Source organism: Podarcis erhardii, assembly GCF_964252035.2.
Source record: "Podarcis erhardii genome assembly, chromosome: 1".
Lineage (NCBI taxonomy): Eukaryota > Metazoa > Chordata > Lepidosauria > Squamata > Lacertidae > Podarcis > Podarcis erhardii.
In genome coordinates this window covers 82,754,902-82,775,795 of record NC_138497.1, presented here as the reverse complement: position 1 = coordinate 82,775,795, position 20,894 = coordinate 82,754,902, and the positions used below count along the sequence as shown (strand labels likewise).

The window sequence follows — 20,894 nt, the reverse complement described above, 5'->3', positions numbered from 1 at the left end:
AGATCCACACAACCTCAGCAAATGGAATCCAGGCTACAGGATGCCACAAGCAGAAATGAGATGCTCTGCAGATCTCTTTTGGCAACAAAAACAAAGACACAAACTTGTCTTTGTGGCAGGACCGAGTCGGAAGCTACAATGACTTTGAAAGAGACAACTCAGGCAGTAATCCTAAGCATACTTACTTGGAACCAAGTCCCACTGAAATCAGCAGGACTTACTTTTGGGTAGGCGTTTATAAGATTGCGCCATCTATCTCATATTTAGATGAGAGCTCACTGGATGAATTTGGACCAGTCACCACCTCACAGCTTAACCAACCACACAAAAGTTTTGTGAGGATAAAACTGGGGTGAGGAAGACAATGTACATTGCCTTAAGTTTCTGGGAGAAAAAGCATTATATAAATGTAATGTGGCAAATGAATAAAACAAAAGTGATATTTCAAGGTAGATTTTGCATTGCCATGGAGAAGATCCAAGAATCTTTTCCTTTGGTGCAGGAGGGTCTTCTGACCAATTCCTTGTTACCTCATGTTCCCAGTTTTCCATCTCTGTTTGCAGCAAACTCCAGTCACAGGGATTTTCATCAGTGTTGCCTCTCCAGACTAAGCATGTATTTCCCCTGGAATTTGGTAGTATCATGCAAAACACCCACCCACCCACCCCTGGTTTTGCCTTTGTGCTTGCTGAGGAAGCAGTTCTGGCAGAAGCAGGATTTACCTATGAGCAGCAGCACCAGGAAGAGGGAATGAATCCCCCCCCACCACCACCCCGTTCTGCCTTTTCTGCAGCATATCCGACTGTGTGTGACATCACCACTGACAGAAGCCAATAAGACCACTCTTTCTCCTTTCCCTCGAAGAGAGAGTGCTGGAGCTGAGCGCAACCGGGCCAAGCGAGCTGCCATCCATGCTCAGCCTGCGTGGGGCTGATGCAGCTGAGTGTTCAGTTGCTAGGGACCGAGTAGGCTTGGGAGCAAACGCGCCAGCTAGTTCCCATGCAGGGAATGGGGACCTTCCGGCTGGGGAGAAGGACTGTGATGTACACAGTGGAAACCATTCCCAAAGGGAAGAATCGAGTGCTGGGGGTGAGTGACAGAACGGTGGGGGAGGCACTTTGGGGAGGGAGGTGAGCTGGGATATTGAGGGAGGAGGAGGAGGAGGAGGAGGATGGAGAGGACTGGGGTAGATTCCCCTGAAATGGCAGCCGATCTCCTAACTTAGGGGGCAGTGGTATTCTAGATCACTCCTGTTTCTGAATTAAGCATGTGTGAGAGAAAGAGAGAGAAGCAGGACGGGGGATGGTGGAGAAACATCAGGACGGCTAATCATTATGGTCCCTAAAACTAACCTGGGAATTTATTATGTCTCTCAGATGAAAGGGAATAGCTTTTTGAGAGAAGCTCGTTCTCAGGACGTGGTTTTGTGTATGTGTGTGTATTCATATGCTAAATATTCCCAAGGAGCAGTAATCTGCAGCCAGAAAGGAGAGTGGGAAAAGATCCTGCTGGTCGCTACCTCTAGAATGCCCGGTGCCCTGGTGTGTGCTACGGGGTTGCAGACTTCAGCATCAATTTTAGGCGAGGGGACAGATGAGCATTCGTGCCTCGGTACATGAAGGAAGTGAGCAGCATCGCTCTAGCAACACAGCACAAATGGCAGAAATAGGCAGTGGAACAAGATCAAATCCTAGTACCACTATTTGCGAGAGAGAATTGCTGTGTCCATCACTGTTAGCTACAACAACTAAATGGAACCTTCATGTTCAAAGGCAGTATACCCCGTAATGCCTGGTGTTGGGGACAGACAAGGGAGGGCCATTGTTTTATGCCCTGCTTCTGAGTTTTCAAGACACAATGGGCTGACTGCAATTGGAAACAGAATACTGGACTAGATCGACCATGGGTGGGGAACCTGTCGTCCTACAGATCTTGCTAGACAACAGCTCCTTTCATCCCTGACCATTGGCAGCTGAAGTCCATCAACATCGGGGAAGTGGGGCACAGGTGTCTATCCTTGCATCAGTCTGATGGGGGAAATTGGACTGTTTACAAAGCTGACCTGGGTCCCTGAACACTAATTCCAGATATGATGTGTGTGTGTAGGTGTGAATACTTTGCACATGCCCAGAGGCCTTCTCCTCACTATTAATCCACATACTCCTGCCAGAGCTCAGAACTAGCTTTTAAAATGGGTTCCATGGCTGAGTCTTAGTGAGTGGTGACTCAAAACAAGCCTTGGCACTGATCCTAGAGGCAGAGTGAGTTTTTCAGCCTTGCCTTGTTCTGAATGTTAAAGGCAGAGTCAGAACACTCTTGCAATGGTTTGCATATAATAAGGAGCAGCAGTACACCCTCCCCCCAACAGATTTCTCCCTTCTTTCCTTTCCTGCCTCTTTACAGACTGATGGAAGATAGCAAGACATAGGGCAACACTTTGGGGAAAGAGAAGGCTTTAGGGCCACATTACTGAGTGGACCTGCTCAGTACAATGTCTTTATACAGCCCAGATTCTGCCACTCTCTTTATGCACATGAAAAGGTTTCTTATTCTGCAGTTGTAAGAAGACAAAATGCATGCCTTTAAGACAATAGCTTAAGCACACGGCCATATCAGTTGGAATCTGCGTAGAAAGTAACTGCTGTGTCTCCTACACACTCACGTGTACTGGTCCTGCACAGGTTCAGAATAAATGAGAGTCCAGCACATTTACAAAGGGAAATCTCATGGCTGATTTGATGCATTAGTGCTACAGTGAATTATGAAAGCATGGAAACAGACTTTTCCCTACCTTCTAAAAATAGGTATGCTGCTGTGCTGGGATTTCCCAGACCAGCAACACCGACTCCCTTTATGAACACAGCCCAGCTCCCAACCAGAGCGTGTGGGCTTGTGAGGCAACAGATATGCTAGAAGAGTGCTTTGGGTCACCACAAAAATAGCCTCTTGTCAGAGGAACTGATGTCAGCACACTGCTGTGCTAGGCTGTACCATGCTGAAAATAACTACATTTACAGTGCAATCCTACACATGCCTACTAAGAAGTAAGTCCCACTGCATTCAATGGGGCTTATTCCCAGGAAAGTGGGCATGCGATTGCAGCCCTAGTCTTCCTGCCCATCTGTTGGCACAAATGCAATTCATACGGTGTGCCTTGTTCTCTCTTACCGAGCCGCACAATCTGCACAATTGCATGGAAGCACAAATGCACTGAGATGAAGATTATGTTCAGAAAAAAATGAGAGGCACACAATTCCCCCCCCCCCCAGCTGACAGACGGACAGACAGACAGACAGACAGACATTAAAAAAGGAAGAAAGGAGGCTAACAAATATCAGGTTATTTGTAAAGCAAATTCAGAAACCTTGGTCAGGGGTTATCCCAGTCAATTCAGCAGTGTGTGGCGTAGATGCAAGTGGTAATCTCCTGTGGATGGCAAATTCTACTTGGTTTTGAGCCAGTGAAACTGATGCTCCACCAAGTGGGACCTGATTCACCAGCAGTGAAGATGTGGCCTGGCCTGTAATTTCACAGACACCTGCCATTTTCACCAGATGCATCAGTATAGTTCAACAGTGTCCTTTAACTTTGAAAAAGTGATTTAGCGACTCTAAAGGTGTCAGACTTGTCACCTAGTGGCGCCTTTGCTTATGCTCACAGTGTTGTTGTTTCTTACTTGTTACTGTGAGGATACCTAGCAGAAGAAATATTGTCCCTCCACCCCTAGAAACACTATTTTCATGTGCACCTTTCCCAAATATTCCCATATATTGTGGACTATGATTCCTATCATCCCTGATCATTGGTCATAGCTGGCTAGGGCTGATGGCAATTGTAATCCATCAACATCTAGAGGGAACCACTTTGACTAACTCAGCCCCAACATGTAATGTTGTCAGTTACCTTCTGACGGCTGCTACCTTCTTTTCCTCCTTGCACCTGTCTAAGTTTTCCTGGCCCTTTTCCTTCAGCTGCTTGTCAGCCAATGCCAGGACAGAAGAATGGCCCTAAAACAGACTAGATCCCAGAAGGCAGACAGGCACAAGCTTGGTGGTCCTTAAGAATCCTTTTTGTTTTTCTGCCTTTAAACAGGCTCCAAATTGAAGCATCTTCCTCATATTATGAGCCCTGATCAGTGTCTATCCAGCTGACCAAAATGCAAGAGGCTTATGTTACAGTATTGCTGCGGTTTCTTTGGCTGTAACATGGTGGCAGTTTATTCTTACCCAAACTTTTAATATTTGTACAACCAACAGCAATTTGAGTTGAAAACTGGATTTAACAGAGTCCTTTTACACATACCTCACAAAATCCAGAGCAGTGGCAAACCAGATAAACATGGTCCCCTGTGTACAGGCCAGGGCAGAAGAACACATTTCAGTTGATATTCTCCAATGCCTCATTTAGAATAGCCTTGTGTAATTTATGACCCAGCTAAACACAGCCCACCAGTCATAAATTTCAGCCTGTTACGTATCTCCCACCTCCCATTTTTGCTGTGCCAGGCAGGTGGTAAAACCAGGATGTTTGCAGATAGATAGATAGATGTGGCCCTATCATAAATGGCTGGTGACCTGAATCCAGCTTATTTGAATACATTCTGCATACATCCTCTGTTATCTCCCATAATCTGGCTGATTCTGAGTTAACCAAAAGACCAAAATTCATTGCCTGCTGGGAGTCCTAGGAACAATCCAAACAATCATCCAACAGGATTTGCTGTGGTCACAAACCCCCTCCTCCAAATCTCACTTTCTCTTACTTGCTCATAGGTACACCTGGATCAGCTCAGCCTGGCTTGAAGTAGATTTTAGTGGGATGTCCTCCTCCTCTGCCAACATCTGAACAATACGGAAGTGTTAATTAGAGCAGATTTTGTAAATGTCAGCTTCCATTTAGTTACCAGATGACATTAACTATACTGGTGAACAGTCGAGAAGTGCTTAGAACATAAAGATCTCTTGATACACAAAGTCAAATGAAATAGATAAAATTGTGAAGCACTTTCTCAGCAGAAAGATGCCCTAGAACGTAAGGAATAGTGATCTTACCATTAAAAAGATCAGCTCAGAAGATTCTCTGGCGTCAGTCCTTCGAAGTTGGTGTAATCATTAAGGGGTGTGTGTGTGTGAATGTTAATTTAGTCCATCAAGTGCCGAGTATTATTCCCCTGATTGTTCCCACAGACCATCCAGATCATGACTGGCTTCATACACATTAGCTTTGGGATCATTCTCAGCACCTTGACCAGTGTATATACCTCATACTTTGTGTCTGGAGAGATCCCCTTCTTGGGAGGAGCATCCGTGAGTATCGCACATGGGACTGGACAAGCCCCCCTGGGAAGATGGGGAGTGAGGTGGAAGAGCGAGGAAGGAAAGAGTGGAAAGAGAGTTGGCATGCCCAGTGTGAGAAAGAGATAGTAACAACCTGGAAGGGGCATCAGCTGTTGAAGGAAAAGTTTGCAGAGCCATCAGAAAACTCCTGTACTAGAGTGATTTGCAGCGCAATCCTAGTCTTGTCTACTTGGAAGTAAATTTCATTGAGTTCAGTGGAGCTTACTCCCAGGTAAGTGGGTGTAGGATTACAGCCCTAATGGAGATTTCAGGCAATGCTGCGGAGTGAAGCCATCAGATACTCTCTTGGTTTATAATGACAACAGAGGTGATGTTTTTCATCTTTCAAAAGTGTGTAATCCATTTTGAAACTCATTAAGTGTTTTGCCTAAAAATGTCCTTTATGTTAAAAAAATATGTTATAAAATTGGACTTCCTTGCCTCCCTCCCTTCCACCCTCTTCAGTTTTGTTTTGAAGTGTTCAGAATTCTTTTCTTTTCGTTATAATGTATTGTTAGCATACTGCAACTAAAAATGAAAACATTTTCATTTTGAGGAGATTCCAATTTACATTTTAAAAATCAAAAATGAAAATCAAGCCATTTCAGATGCTCTCTTTCTCATTCTAGAGAGCAAAGACATAAATGATTGTATATGTAAAGTTTGTGTTGTGCTGAAATCCTTGGACTAAATTCCTGGGGATAAATTTAGTATTTTACTTCTGGGAAATTTCATGTTAGAGAAATCTGACACTGTCTAGAATGTGTGTGGTCCCCCCCCCCACAAAATCTGTGCAAAACTTAAACAAACATGTCAAAAACTCCAAAGACACAATGCCCCTTCTGCTGAAAAGTCTGTTTTACATCTTGTCACCCAAAGATGTCTTATTTGGGTCTCCATGCAGAATTACACAGAAATGCATGAACCCTCAGGTGCAAACTACCCGCTATATGAACATGGGTTTAATTAATTTCTGACTAAAATGAAATGAAAAGCACTCTTGGAAGGCTTAAATTTCAAGTTGGGAAGTGGCAGGGGGAAACGGATGCTAAGCAGTGTGTGTGTGTACAAAATCACCTGCCCTCCACTACAGGTGAAGAGGTGGTGCTGAAGTCAGCACTGATTTCCGGCAAGATCTTGTGAGATTTTGGCAAGATCTTGAGAGGTCTTGCTGGAACCTACTGTTGCCGCTGCTGCTTCACTGCCACTGCACAACCTAGGTAAGAGATGCTAGGGCAGGGGCAGTGGGGCGCAGGCAGGGTGGCATTCCCCATTTCTTCTCAAACAGCGAAACAGGATGTGCTACCCTTGGTTTCCAGACATCAAAATGGGATTTTTCTTCCCTAGGGGAATAGGGAGAAAGCAGCTTTGGAAGGAGCAATGTTGCAACAGAAAATTAGCCAGCAAGGGAAGAGTGAAGCATAACACCACCTTTGCTACTCCCCTCAAAATCACAGCCTCCTGAGGCAACTTTTCATTAAAACAAACAAACAAACACTGAGCAGGGCTTCTTTACACACTGTTGTATAACGTGTGTCGTTTTCCTGAGTCATACAGTGGTACCTCAGGTTATAAACGCTTCAGGTTACATACGCTTCAGGTTACAGACTCTGCTAACCCGGAAGTAGTACGTCAGGTTAAGAACTTTACCTCAGGATGAGAACAGAAATCGCGCAGCAGTGGCAGTGGGAGGCCCCATTAGCTAAAGTGGTACCTCAGGTTAAGAACAGTTTCAGGTTAAGAATGGACCTCCGGAACAAATTAAGTTCTTAACCAGAGGTACCACTGTAATTTGAAATTATGAACATTGAACTACTCAAAAGAAGATATGCAGCAGTTCTGTCAAATGTTATACAGTATAGCTACTGTGGGTGGCAGCCTTAGAGAGGCTTATGTTCCAGTCCAAAAGTCTGAGAGCCACACTGGTCTTATTTGGGGTTTGGCCTGAGGATATTTTTTTTAAGGATATTGTTACATGCCACCTCAATCTCCAAGTGGTGCGAGATTCCAGGGGTTGGGGCCTGGAGCACAGAATCAGTCATCAGGTAATAGGCAGGTATAATTTCCACTGCAGCAGTCTAAATTACCATTTAACAGCCATGATTGTTGTACCAAAGGGTGGCTACATTATCTTCGATAATGTAGTGCCTGTCCACACTAAGTGACGGCAACATCAACTCATAGTCCTCTCTTCCAACAACATGGAACATGTAAAAGGGCTTTGGGAATGTAAGACTGCAGAACGGTATAGCCTATTAAACTTAGTTGTTCCAGTTCATGCTAAAAAAAAACAGCAGTAATTTCGGATTTTCAGTAACTGGAATAAAGTGAAAACACACAGTCATATAAAATGTTTCCAAGTCTCACAACTAGTTCTTTTTTTTACAGAAAGGATAAAATGTGCCTTCAACCCTAAGTTTTTTTTATATAAAAAAAATCTCTTTCTGTCAATGGCAGAATCAAGCATCTGGTTATCTTATGACAAAATGTCACCTCCAAAGCTTTGTAAAAGATTAGCAAGTATTTCACATACATAAACCTTGAAAAACCAAACCAAAGTGAGATGGTTGTTGTGGTATGGTTGGAATTGTGAGAACATAAAAAATCCCAGTGAATGTCTGTACATTTGCCACCTATTTTCCATCTCCTGAGGCAACCAAAATAACTTCAGTATTAGATAGTGAATTCATTCTTTTTGAAGGAGTGACCCTAAGACTTGGGAGGCATAAAAAAGCAATATTTGTCTTTGGATAATGGAAGTATTTTTTAAAAGTCCATTGACAGGCTAAAAGTTCATTAGACCTGTGCAGGCCTTCCAGCTAGCATTAAGGAGCCCGCCCAGAACCATGGTTTCTTGTCACAGAAGACCTACAGCAAGAGGTTCTCACCTTTCCTGCTCTCAGGGCTCATATTACTGAGCCCCAACAGTCACAAAATGGTGGCAAATGGAGAATCAGGTGGCAAATGGCATAATCAGCTGGCAATTACTGACATCATTTCCTACTAATATCTAATCCCTCTTTGGACATTCCTAAATTCTTTGCTCCAGCATTTTCCTAATGGCAAGGGTTCTGTACCTAAGCTTTCCTCAAGTACAGACCTTTGCTCTGGAGCTATTTGTGACAGCCTCTCTGATCCATTAGGAAGGCTTTTTCTTTTATATATTTCTCTCCCCATCCCCTCTCAATGTGTTGTTTTTTAAAAAATCTCCTGTAATTTCTTCTCCCATTCTCCTTTCACACTAGTACCATATCCCACAATTTCCAGTTTCTGTCACCCATTTTCCCTGGTCCTTTTACAGCCACTTCTCATTCCCAGAACAGTTTCTCTCACCTATGCATTCCCTTTTTATTCCCGGTTTCTCTCCTCTGACCCTTTTACCTTGGTGGAGGGAGACCTTCTCCCTGCACCTCCTTCTCTGACTCCTGGCCACCTTTACTCAGTATGCAAGCAGTTGCTAATGCTGGCATTGGGTCCAACTAAAAGGCTATTGCTAGGAGGGATGGAGCAGGCAAGTGAGGAGGCTGTTTACGAATCACTGGCTTAGAGGAGAAATAAACAAAAAAACACTTCACGGGTATGCAGACGTTGATGCTGGGGAAGGCAGGGCCAGCCCCAAATTTTTCCCTGTCTGAGACAGAACATAAGATGATGTCTCTACCCATTCTATGCTGACTAGATTGGCAGTTGAACCTTACTTCAATGCTGTCGATGCGATAGCATCCTGCAGTGCACCTGAGGGCAGCAGGCTAGTTCAGGGGGTATATTGACAGGCCTGCGGCAAATTTAGCTCTGATCACCAACAGTGAACAATGGCTGAGGGGCTCAGGGGTTCTACTGCCTGAGGCAATGACTCCACCCTACCTGATAGTAGAACCGGCCCCTCAGAAAGGTGTTTTCAGTAGTGCTCTGTGAATAACGTGAATCCTAGCCAGTCCTTGGAAAGTTCATTTTAAAAAGGAATTAGTTGCATTGCACCCCTCCCAAAAAGAATCAAGTACAGTTCAAGTTGAGATTCCTGCATTTCAGGGGGTTGGAATAGATGACCCTTGAGGTCCATTGCAACTCCATGTTGCTATGATTCTATGACCCTTTAATTCATATTTTGTTCACGTCATCCTTGGCATTTCCCCCCAGCCTTCAGAGTTTTACAAGCTGCTCTGCTAAAATGTAAAACATACTCAAAAAGTCTAAGAAAGCATGCACTGTGTAATGTCAGCAATTGCTTTATTTGTTACCCCCAACAATTGTGTTATTTAAGCTTAAATAGGAGCATCACTTTTCAAATAGGTGAAAATGGTCAATGCATTGGCCACAAACAAACAGAGTTAGGGGGTGATGAAACCCTATAAGAATTGAAATTTCATTGAATTAGAAATTGCCCAGAGTTCCACAGCAAAAGGAACTTAATTCGTGTTCACCCAGAAAGTATAACAGCTTTTTTCAGATGTAATTCAGAGATTTTTTTTTTTTAATTCAGTGAATTAGTTATTCTGAATTAGTTCATTCCTTCCAAGCACTGATTCAAGCCTGCCTTCTGGCCCTGTCTATTCCCACTTAAACATCATAATAGGTGTTTTAAAAGACAAGAGTTCTCTGTGGCTTTTCAACACCTTCTCTTGCTGCATAAGAGAAGGAGCGTTGAAGAAGGAAAGCACAGGATTAGCTAGTGCCAGTTTTAACCTGCATGCAGACAGCAAGCACATAATTTAATCAGGATCCACGTTGGGTTACCATCTGTACAAGCTGATATGCAGTATGGCTTCTCTGTGGTGGTTGTTACGATGTCACCGTGCAACCGCCCCAGAAAAGTGCCGCCATGTGGCCCTGCCTCTTTGTGGATCTTCCTCCTCTTTACCAGCTTGCCACCCTCTAATGGAAGAGGAACGACAGCAAGAATTCTTACTTAACCATTTGCTTATTGTGCAGCCTTAAGCATACTTGTTAAGAAGTCCCATTGGACTTAATTCGTGGCGGGAAAAACGGTTTACGATCAGGGATAGCAAATGCATTTTGAGATCTTTGTGGACTCTCCTGCTATTTCCTCAACATGCATAAATTCTATGCTTCAAATCATTTGACAAAGTTTGGGGAAATTCAATCAATATTTTGAATATTCAGTATTCAAATATAGAGAGAATTTTGCTCTTCTGATATATTTATCACTTTCAGGGCCTAATCAGATGTTAATAGGGCACATAGCTGCTGCCAGCTTACATGACTCGCCCTGCCCTGCCATATGCATGTCACCAGTAATGTCAAATAAACATGTCAGATCAACATGTGAAAGGCCATCATGCTGTCAAGCATTTATTTCCCCATCCTCTGTAGCTGCCAGTTAAGTGGAGTGGGGAAATATTAATCACAGTGACATCATCAAGGAGATGAAGGGGGCAGATATTGGTCTGCCACAATGCATTCCCTGTAATGTTTAGTTAAGCTCTTATTATCCCAGTCAAAAAGCAACTCCTTTTTATTTCCAGGGGTGTGGCCACAGCAGCATTTTATCTCCCCCCCCCCCCAAGTTCATCTCTGGTTCATTTTTATCTTGTATTGCTTCGGTACAAATTTCCCATATAGGAATGGAAGGATCTGTCAATTTTGGTCCTCTCAGTTTCTCATTTTCCTAATTTTGAACTCATTTGTCTGCTTTTTGCAGTAATAATTTTAAAAATCCTCTTGAAAATTCAACAGTGTTTTAGTGCCAATTTCTCCCATTAAACACATTTTTATATGCAGTTTTGAATAATGTACACATTTTTGTCGAGCAATTCCCCCCACTCCGATATAATGCATTTTTGTATGTTCTTTTTCAAGAATACCTCCATTCTTATCCCTAATGTATGTGTTCTTGGAAGCATTTTGGGGGTGGAGAACTGCATTGTAAAATTCTGATGTGCGAATTTTGAAGGATAGCGTATGAATTTGATACGTTCAGCTTTAAATGCATACTGAATCAAATTTCTCCCTCCCTCCCTCCCTCCCACCTCCCTCCCTATACTCCTGTACATATGTGCCTCCTCCTCCTCCTGGATTTGTGAGCCTAAGCTGCAATTTCAAGGAAGAATTGGGAAAGAACCAGTTTGAGGAGCAGATGGGTTGCTAAGGTGTCTGGTGGAAGTTGCATGAATGCAGTGGACACAAACTTTGCAGTACAGTGGTACCTCGGGTTACATACGCTTCAGGTTACATACGCTTCAGGTTACAGACTCCGCTAACCCAGGAATAGTACCTCGGGTTAAGAACTTTGCTTCAGGATGAGAACAGAAATCGCATGGTGGTGGCGCGGCAGCAGCAGGAGGCCCCATTAGCTAAAGTGGTGCTTCAGGTTAAGAACAGTTTCAGGTTAAGAACGGACCTCTGGAACAAATTAAGTACGTAACCAGAGGTGCCACTGTACAAGGAAACTAAAAATACACCAGCAACTAGGTTCAGGATAGGGGTGGACCGAGGGCTATGGAAAGGGAATAAATTGCATGAGAATTCTGGCCAGATGATAAGTCTTTGCTTCTGTATTGAAACCCACATGTTTACACTTTTTTTTAAAAAAAAGGAAAAAGTGTGGAGTGCTAAACAAATGCAGTTCATGAAATGTGATCTGAAAATGCTGCTTCTGCAAGTTACTTTCTATAGCAGATCATACAGACAATAGTGGGTGCACCCTGACCTTACTTTAGGGCAAGTACATGGGGAAATGGCTGCCTAGCAATGGGTGAGGTTAGGGTGGGGTGCACTGCCAACGTTCACTCCTACTGTTAACATGTGACTGTCTTTTCTGAGAAGTTTCATCAACAGCTCGTTTTTCATCTTGCAGTCTGTTCACACACATCTTCCATTCTACATCCACTTCATACAACTTACGTGCCTTGGGTGGTCTCATTCTGTAGCTCAGTTTTCCTTTGCTGTTTATTGGTGTCCTTCTATGTGGTCTTTTACCTTTTTGTGTGTGAGGCTTAAAGTGATCCTTGCTTTAGATTGCAATGGGATGCAAATGGGAAACCTAAGGTGCGCAGAATGCACACTTATATTGTAAAAGCCTCGATTCTGCTTTCTAACAGAGCCATCTCCAAATCTGAAGGGGCCCTTGGCAGAGGGCTTTCTGGTGCCCCTCCTCCTCTTACAGGGTGCCCCTGGCTTCAGGCTAACCTGCTGGTGGCAATGAGCAGCTTCAAGCCCTCATGATAAATTGCCTGCCATGCCCCTGATATCATGTTACTCTGGGGCATTGTAGAGAATTAAAATGCTAGGCTTCTACATTGCCAGCCTATGCAATGGCACCCTAGGAGTAGTCTGAAAGTGCTGGCATAGCCTGATTAAAATTGGCCATGGTTGAGCAATGGAGAGGTTCAAAGATTATTTAAGCCTCATGTATGAAATCACCCTTAAGTTGTTTCTGCAAATCCCCAAGATGCATTTGTTCCTCACTCCTGCCCTGATTAGGGCCCCGACAAACATTCACCTTGAAATTAACACAGCCAGACAAAGGACTGCTAAGGATACTTGTCTCACTGAGTAATCAGATTGTTTTGATACTTTCTGCCCTCACAGTCCTCAGCCGCTGCCACTTTGTCTGAGGTGATCAATGGGTTTTCTTGTTTTCAAGCTTCCTTGACATCATTGCATAAGAGTTGCACACCTTCTTTGTGTAACCATTGACAAAATAAAATGGTTTACCACTGGAATAAGTGGCAGTGTGGGGAAAAGAGGCTAAAGAAGACTGTGAGGGCAACAGATGAAAAGGGAAATGGCTCAGAGAAGTTCAGCATTGAGACAATAGCCCTCTTCGAATATTCCTTATGTGAGTTAGCTAAACTCACGATGGTGTGCATAGGGCACTAATTCCACACCGCTGATGCTGTTCGCATCAGCTTTCATGAGTTGTAAGCTGAATCTACAAAGTGAGGGGCCTCCTGTACTCATGGAGTCTTCCTGTGTGTGAAATAGAATCCTAACAGATCCAAAAAGCAGGCTCTTCAGTTCATACGTTTACCACGACCACCAGAAGGCTAGGCAACAGGGGTGGTCTAGTATGCTTGTACCCACAGCTCCCCCTTTTTGTGGTCACTTAACTCAAATATAAACCATTTGAAGAGGGCTAAAGTCAATGTCAGATATGTTCACAAGTGTTGAAAACTGCAAAAATAGGAGACTTCTTTTTTCTCTTTCTTTCCTTTTATTTGACTTTATTTTGTTTTATTTTTGACACTCACAAAACCAAAAGTTTCATCTCAGCTCTAAAATCAACGGCATCAAATGCACTACACTCTTTCTGTGGCTCCGAAGCAGAGAATCCATAGCATGGCTCCGCATCACCCCAGTCACTTGAGCTATCACTTGATCAACCATCATTCTCGGGGGGTGGCTCTGCCTAGGCTCAGAGGTGTCAGGCCTCATTCATCTTGCGCCTCCAACTTCCTTTTGGAGGTATGAAGTGCCTGCCAAGAGAAAGTACAGAAATAGTCTTAGTTTTGAGGCCCAGAGTAGAACATTGAAGTAGACGATGGGGATATTAAGTGAGCTGTAAGAAGATCAGCTATCCCAGACAGTAGAGATCTTTTACATGCGGGAAATCTGACCTGGCCAGATGATGGGGCAATTTTGCCACATGTGGTTAAGAGGCTATAATAGGCTTTCTCCCTTGAACAAACCATCCTTAAAAATAAATAAAAAGCCAGCAAGGATGGTACCAATCTTCCTCTTCATTTCTATCACAGCCTTCTAAGGTGGGTCCAGTGATTGTGGGAAGGGTAACTGCCTTTAACATGACTATCAATTACACACTTGTTTCCTTCCTCCCAAACAGTTCATTGTCTCCGGATGCCTCTCAATTGGTGCTGAGAAGAGCCCTACAGAGTGTGCAGTGAGTTGAAGTCAGCCGTTCTTTTAACTGTAGTCTAACTCTGCTCACCTCAGATGAACAGCTAAGGTTTGGCAGGTTTCTGGGATCAACTGAGCAACAGTGTGTTGTGGTGTAGCGGTTAAGAGCATTGGACTAGAACTGAGGAGATGCTGGTTCAAATCCTTGCTCAGGAGGAGAATTTGTGCCAATCACTATTTCTCAGCCTCACTTACTTCATAGGGTTGCTGTGAGGACAGGTTGTGGGAGGGGCGGGGGAGAGAACCATATGTGCTACTTGAGATTCCTGGAGGAAAGATGGAATATAAATGCAATGAAAAAATAGTGGAGACTTTGTAACAATAATCTGAAGTGAAAGTAGATTCTGAGGTTAAAGAAAGTCCCATTCAAAGCCTGATTTCAGCCCTGATCAGATTGCATCAGGGAAGTGGAACTTGTTGCCCTCCAGATACTGTTGAACTACAACTCCCATCGTGCCTGGCTATTAGCAAGGTTGGCTGGTGCTGATGGGATATAGAGTCCAAAGGCATATTGGGGGCCATAGGTTTGCTACACCTGGCTTCCATGAAATATATGTGGTCCTATTGCAGGGGAATTCTCTGCTTTATATATAGGGTTTTTGCGCAGCATTGAAAGGCTCAGTACAATACAGAGGGGCATTTACCCAGGTCTGAGGGTAGATGATGCAGCTGCCTTGCTGAAGCTTGGTTTTATAATGGGGAGTAGGGCTAGCAAGAGCTATGCAATATGTGCAAAGGATACTGTGGTTGATATTTATGAAATGGCGGGACAGGGCAGGACAGGGGCTATTTCTTGTGGCATTATTGCACTCCTTTTTGAGTTGCCATATATTCCATATGGACTAGCCACAAATTGGACAGAGTGAGAGGCTTGTACCACTTGGAGGAGGAGGGTGTGGAGGATAATCTGCCCTCCTGTGGCCCAGTATTTAGTCGTCTTCCTTACAGCTTCTCCATATCATGTTTCCTACAAGAGCGAGAAGCACTGTTCTACTTTCTGGCATGTCCTTCTAAGGTCTTTTCAGTCCATCCCTGTGAATTATTGTAAATACAAAGCTTTAGGTAAGGAGAGGAAAATTGAGAATGGCCCTCCAGCTGCTGTTGGACTACAACTCCTATTATCCATCACCACTGGCCATGTTGGCTGGTTCTGATGGGAACTGGAGTCCAGTAACAGCTGGAGGGCTGCTGGTTCCCTTAGATCTACTAGATTAGGGCTGCAGTCTTATATCCACTTATATAAGAGTAAGTCCCACTCTTTACCTCCAAGTAAATATGCATAGGATTGCACTTTAAATTCAATGCCACAGGACTCACCCTCACTGAATTCAGCTGAGCTTATATCTGAGTAAGCATGCAGAGGATGATGGGGCTGCATCTGAAGTTGTTCTTAGTCTTATGGGAAGAACTTTGAAGAATGCCTTTGCAGTGAGGTTTTGAATCTCCGGGAACCCAGATGAAGCTGCTGCGGAGAGGGTGAGAGTTTCAAGCAGAGGAAAGTTGATATATTCTTCTTGGGTGATCCAGAGCTGGAGGCAGACAATAGCACACAACAGAGGCCTTGCTGCTGACGGCGTTCATATACCCCTATTGTCTCTCTTCAGGGAAGCACGGAGGGTGAGGAGTGTTTTAGAAAACCTATTTGAGCAGAGATAACAGCGAGACAAAACAGTGTACATCACAGGCAGTGATGTCTCTATCATGCTGCCTTCAGCTCCCTCCAAAGCTGCCATTTGTGTCTTTCAGCCTAAGCAGCTTCTGTGGCTGCCAGATCCACTCTCTGGGTGCTTCACATCATGAGTCTCACTTGACATCATGAGACTCACCTGACATTGGAATTGAGAGGCTGGAGTTCCTAAGCAAAGACTATAGAAGAGGATGGCAGCTCCTGCACTTTGCTACCACTTTAAATAGCAGAATCCCTCCTCGCAAATAGCCTGCATTCAGTGTTTTATGTTTTTCAGGTAAAAGGCTCCCAGGCCATGAATATCATCAGTGCCATCTTTGCATTACTTGGAATATTGACTTTTATAGTAGACTTGAGCAAAAATGGGCCATTTCATTACGATGATAATCGTCACTATTCTCTGGTTATGGTAAGTTTCCCTACCTCAGCAACAACACAACTTTTTGAGATTAACGAGGGGAGGGGCGTCAGAGGGGTTAGTACATGCATATTTTAGTACATGCATATTTAACAATGTGCTTAAGTTGCCTCCAAATGCTGTCAAGCATACAGAGTCAGCATGCCAGCTCCCAAATGGTAGGTGAGGGTCAAGATGTGGGTATCACAGTCTCAAAGAGCAGCCATTGCACAGCCCACACATCCATACTCTCAGGAACCACATTATTGTCATGATGCTTGCCCCACTTCTGTGTTGGCATTACAATGTGAAATTCACTATGGGAAAACTGCCCACATGTTCCCTCACCCAGCTCTCTCTAACATAAATCTCATTCTGTCGCCTTCCCCCTGCTAGCCTTTACCGCTGTTAGGTAGTGCATCAGCACAATGAACTATGGTAAGTGCTAGCAACCAGGATTCCATCTGAGCTGGCCCTGCCATTAGTCAAAGTGAGGCAGCTGCCTCAGGCAGCAGATACTGATGGGTTTGGAATGGTGGTGAGCTGTTTGAGATGTTTGTGCAACACAGCCTTCTCTTCACCCCTTGAATTTGCTTGCTAGTCACAGGTGTGATGAAAGGCATTGTCCCATTGCCAGTGTTGAAGTAAGATTCGACTGCCAGGTGAGTGGGCTTGAGGGATGTGGGAGGGCACCATCTTCTCCTTCACCTCAGGCAGCAAAATGTCTTGGTCTGGCCCTGATCTTAAGTAGCATTTGCTAACCAGCTTCAGATCTTGATTCCAGGTCCTGCTTAAGAGGGAACCTAAGGTGACTGACATTGTGGTGCTATTTATTAGTCATGAATCTTGAAAGTCTCCAGCTGAGAGCTGAGACTGGAGCCAGACTGTGCAGGGAACAACTCTCTCTCTCTCTCTCTCTCTCCATCCCCCTTCCATCTCACATTCTCTCTCTGTCTCTCTCTGTCTCACTTACACACACACACAGAGCCAAAAAGCTTTAAAGAGCCGGCATGAAAGTACAGCGGTGGGTGTTTTCTCAAGCTAAATCATTCAGACCAAGGACACAGGCAACCTGATAATAATCCTATGCATGTTTACCCAGAAGTAGGTCCTACTGTGTTCAATAAGGGTTACTCCTAGGCAAGTATGCAGAGGATTACAGCCAGAGTCTCATTTCCTATTAGCAGTTAGACACCCATGCCACAGCTAGATCAAAGCTGATTTATACCCTAACTTGAATTCCTTCCTTTACATTTTATTACCTGCAAAAAAACAAGCCTTCCCTGACATTTGGTTGACAGCTTCAAATAACTTCTTCCTGCATTCACACAGAATAGAGAGGGGGGAAAGGTACAAATCTAGGCAGGTTCATGGGAGAAGATAAATGGATAAAGTTCAGTTTGGTGATCAGCTTTGTAACATTGTGTTTGTTTCCTTTTTGGAGAAGACAGGCAACAGGATTGCCATTGTATTGCTGACATTCACCATTGTGGAATTTTGCATCGCATCTGCCACTGCGTATTTTTGGTGCCGGGCAACCCGTTCCGATTCCAATGAGGTAAGTGCATAATTCTCACCAGAACTGCAATTGCATCTGTGTTTGGGGACCAGAGTGTCAAGTGTCTTAGTTGCACTTCAATCAGCGGCATAGGTAAATGCATACACAAGACCTTAGGGTGAGGAAGATGACCCAATTAGGTTGGGCAGATAGTGGGGGAATTGATTCACGTTTTAATGCAAAGCTCCTTAATTTGCACTTTCTGAAATAATATCCTTCAAAATCCACATCTCCAAATTTTGTGATGCAGTTCTCAAACCAAGTAATGAGCACTAAAACTGCATGCGTTAGGGGAAAACATGCTTACAAATGCATATGTTCATGAAAATAAAATTCAGAAATGCATTATATTACAGGGAAGTGTGCATAAAGTGCATTTATTAGTGAAAATCAACTCCAAAAATGTGTTATATTATGAAATGCATATATTATGAAAACGTTGCACTAAAATTATGAGAAATTTTAATGATTTCTTTTTAAAAAAACAAAACAAAAACAAAAAGTGTCTACAAACTGATGCAGAAATGTGGAAAACTGAATTTAAGAATCGAAAAAATGAGAAACTGATGAAAATTGAAATTAATAGATTCATCTGTCCCTGGGGTACATATTTTAGCTGATAGGAATATAGCTTTGGTTGGATAGGGATAAGAAATGTGATAATACCAGCTAATGAAATCAAGTTTAAATTTCTTCTGTTTTCTAGGCCATATTGATTGAACCGAACACCATCAGGACAGATACTGAGGCCGCATCTGTAGAATCATCAGTAACCCATCCGCCAAATTCCAATGATGTAAGTTACGATTTAAAAGTAGAGACTGTGTAGAAGACTCAAGAGGAGGAATCTGTATGGAGAAATCACACCAGCTGCACCTCTTTTGAGGTGTCAACGCTGGCCCTTTCCTGCATGACAGAGTTCCGTCAATTACTGCCAGTATTCCAGCTGCCAGGCCAGTGAGGCCAAAGGGACCATCTCTCTTCTTTCTCCAGTACAGTCTCAGCTTTAGACTGTGGCTAAGAAGCATGTGGCTTGATATGCTCTGCCTTGGACTAGGAGGTAACATTTGGACTCCTCTTTTTTGCAATAGGCCGTTTATGGAGCTCACCATGAGTTTGGCACATGGATTATTAACATGTTAAAGTGTGTTTGAAGACCGTGTAGTATTGGGGGTGGTCACAGGACAGCTGGAGACCCAGAGAAGAACGCGGAAGGGAAGCATGTAGGAGCACGGGCAAGTCATTAGTGCGTTTTTCTGCCTCTGGCTGGCTCCATTGGTGACCCTGGTGCAAAATATAAGAGAAAACAGTATGTGGTGTTGATTTGGATGGCTCACTGCTCAGGGCTGCAGCTGGTTCTTAAAGACTCTCTACCTAAGTTGAGCCTCCTGAGATGTAGCCAGCATATGGGACTGCCTTGGCCCCAATCTCTACATTTGTCCCCCTCTGCACCTCCAAAGCACGGGTGCATTGTAGAAAGCAGCTCATGGGAATCAATTTGGAAAGCTGATTGGTCATCGGAAGTTTCATCAACAATGCTGAGTTTTATTGAGTGCTGCATACTACTGCATTTATTTCAGTTAAGTGTACATACATATCCATTAAGACTATCCACAGAACAACTCCTGGGAAATTTTCTCCTAGTTTGTTCCCTAAAGGGATCCTTCACACTCTCTTTGTATAGCTTGCAGGTATGATGAGCTTAAAGCAGATTATTGGCTCCTCCCCTAGCATTAGTCATTCTGGAGCTGGAAACTGCCATCTAATACCTGGAGGTAAGATATGATGTCCGTTGTTAGCAGACGTCAGAAAACCTTTGGCAACATTCTGCACAGATTGATTTTCAAGGTAGAACTCTAGCATCTCCTCTCACACTTCAAGGTCAGCCATGGCACTTGAGGCAGGCCCAGGAACAAGAGGCGCAAGTGGGACTAATCTCTGCTCCTACATTGGTAACTTGGAGGAGGGTGAGCCCTGTTGGTTTAAAAGAAATTAACTTTTTGACCCAAGAGGATCTGCAGCAAGTATGGAGGCATTTAGGTGGCAGCACTGAACCTTGTTAGATGTGCTTAGAGTCCCACTGAACTGACTGCAGCGTCAGTGTGCCTAATGGAATGAAGGATTGCAACACAGTCGAACATGAAATCCTCCTGCTTGGGCGCTATTGAAATGAATGGGAGCTGCACGAGAAGCTGTGCAGTGCTCTTGAGCGGCATCCATTCATTTCAAGAAGGCTTGAGAAAGAGAGATTCCCGGTCGATCGTGCTCTTGGTCTCCAAGAGTGCTGGGCTGGGTGATTGCTGGTTTTGTTCAGGGTGGGGCGGGTTATCGACTGCATACTGTGTAAGTAGCAAGTAGTGTTTTTTGATATTTTGTATTGTTGTTATAAGGAACTGGGAATGGCTACGTCAGAATCCATTCCACTGGCTTCTGAGCATCTTGGTTAATGTTTCTTCAGAGCATGTTTTCATGGGGAATTTCTACTGACTATTTAATGCCTGTCTGTGAAACAGGGATACCTAATATTGAGTGGCCTCACCGAGGTCTGAATCTTGTAGCTGTTTATATGGTCCTAGACAATTTTAGGTTTTAGAGTCTGCAGCTGATTCACTCTTTCTAGGTCTGATCTTGCTTTTCATGGGTATGATTTTTTAAAATGAAAATAAATTATGTACCTGAAACAACATGCACCTGTCTTTTGACTTTTTGTTGTTGTCCCTAACAGAAGATTCACCCTCCTGCAGATGCTTGCTCTTATTCCACCCAGAGCAAAATGGTGAACTAACTCACCATCCTATTGCACTCTTCATTGCAGCCTGATAGCTGTCTCACAGAAGGAGTTCCAATGAATTGGGGGACAGGGGGCGGGCACGAGATAGTCATCATCTATTTCTGTGAATGCTCAAAGTGGATTAATATTCAAAGATAAAGACTACCATACTTACAAGACACCTATTAGCATGTAATATAACAAAACACTCAGTGTAATAGTAATAAAACACTCAAATATGCCTTCAGCGTCTAACTTCTTGGCTATGC

The 20,894-nt window shown here is 43.7% G+C and overlaps 1 protein-coding gene across 3 annotated transcripts; it reads left to right on the top strand.

Moving 5' to 3' along the window:
• Positions 1–711: 711 nt before the first annotated feature.
• Positions 712–20,541, top strand: LOC309345871 (membrane-spanning 4-domains subfamily A member 15-like). 3 transcript variants are annotated; one of them, XM_081869323.1, is made up of 6 exons: positions 717–1,089; positions 5,187–5,306; positions 14,140–14,196; positions 16,178–16,309; positions 17,742–17,855; positions 18,562–20,541. In XM_081869323.1, exons 1-6 carry the CDS (start codon positions 1,000–1,002, stop codon positions 18,682–18,684), a joined length of 636 nt encoding a protein of 211 aa, XP_081725449.1. In that variant the 5' UTR covers positions 717–999; the 3' UTR covers positions 18,685–20,541. The 3 variants fall into 3 exon arrangements, with proteins under 3 accessions (XP_081725451.1, XP_081725449.1, XP_081725450.1); XM_081869324.1 differs by having other exon boundaries at positions 719–1,089; positions 17,745–17,855; XM_081869325.1 differs by lacking the exon at positions 5,187–5,306 and having other exon boundaries at positions 712–1,089.
• The last annotated feature ends 353 nt before the right edge of the window (positions 20,542–20,894 follow it).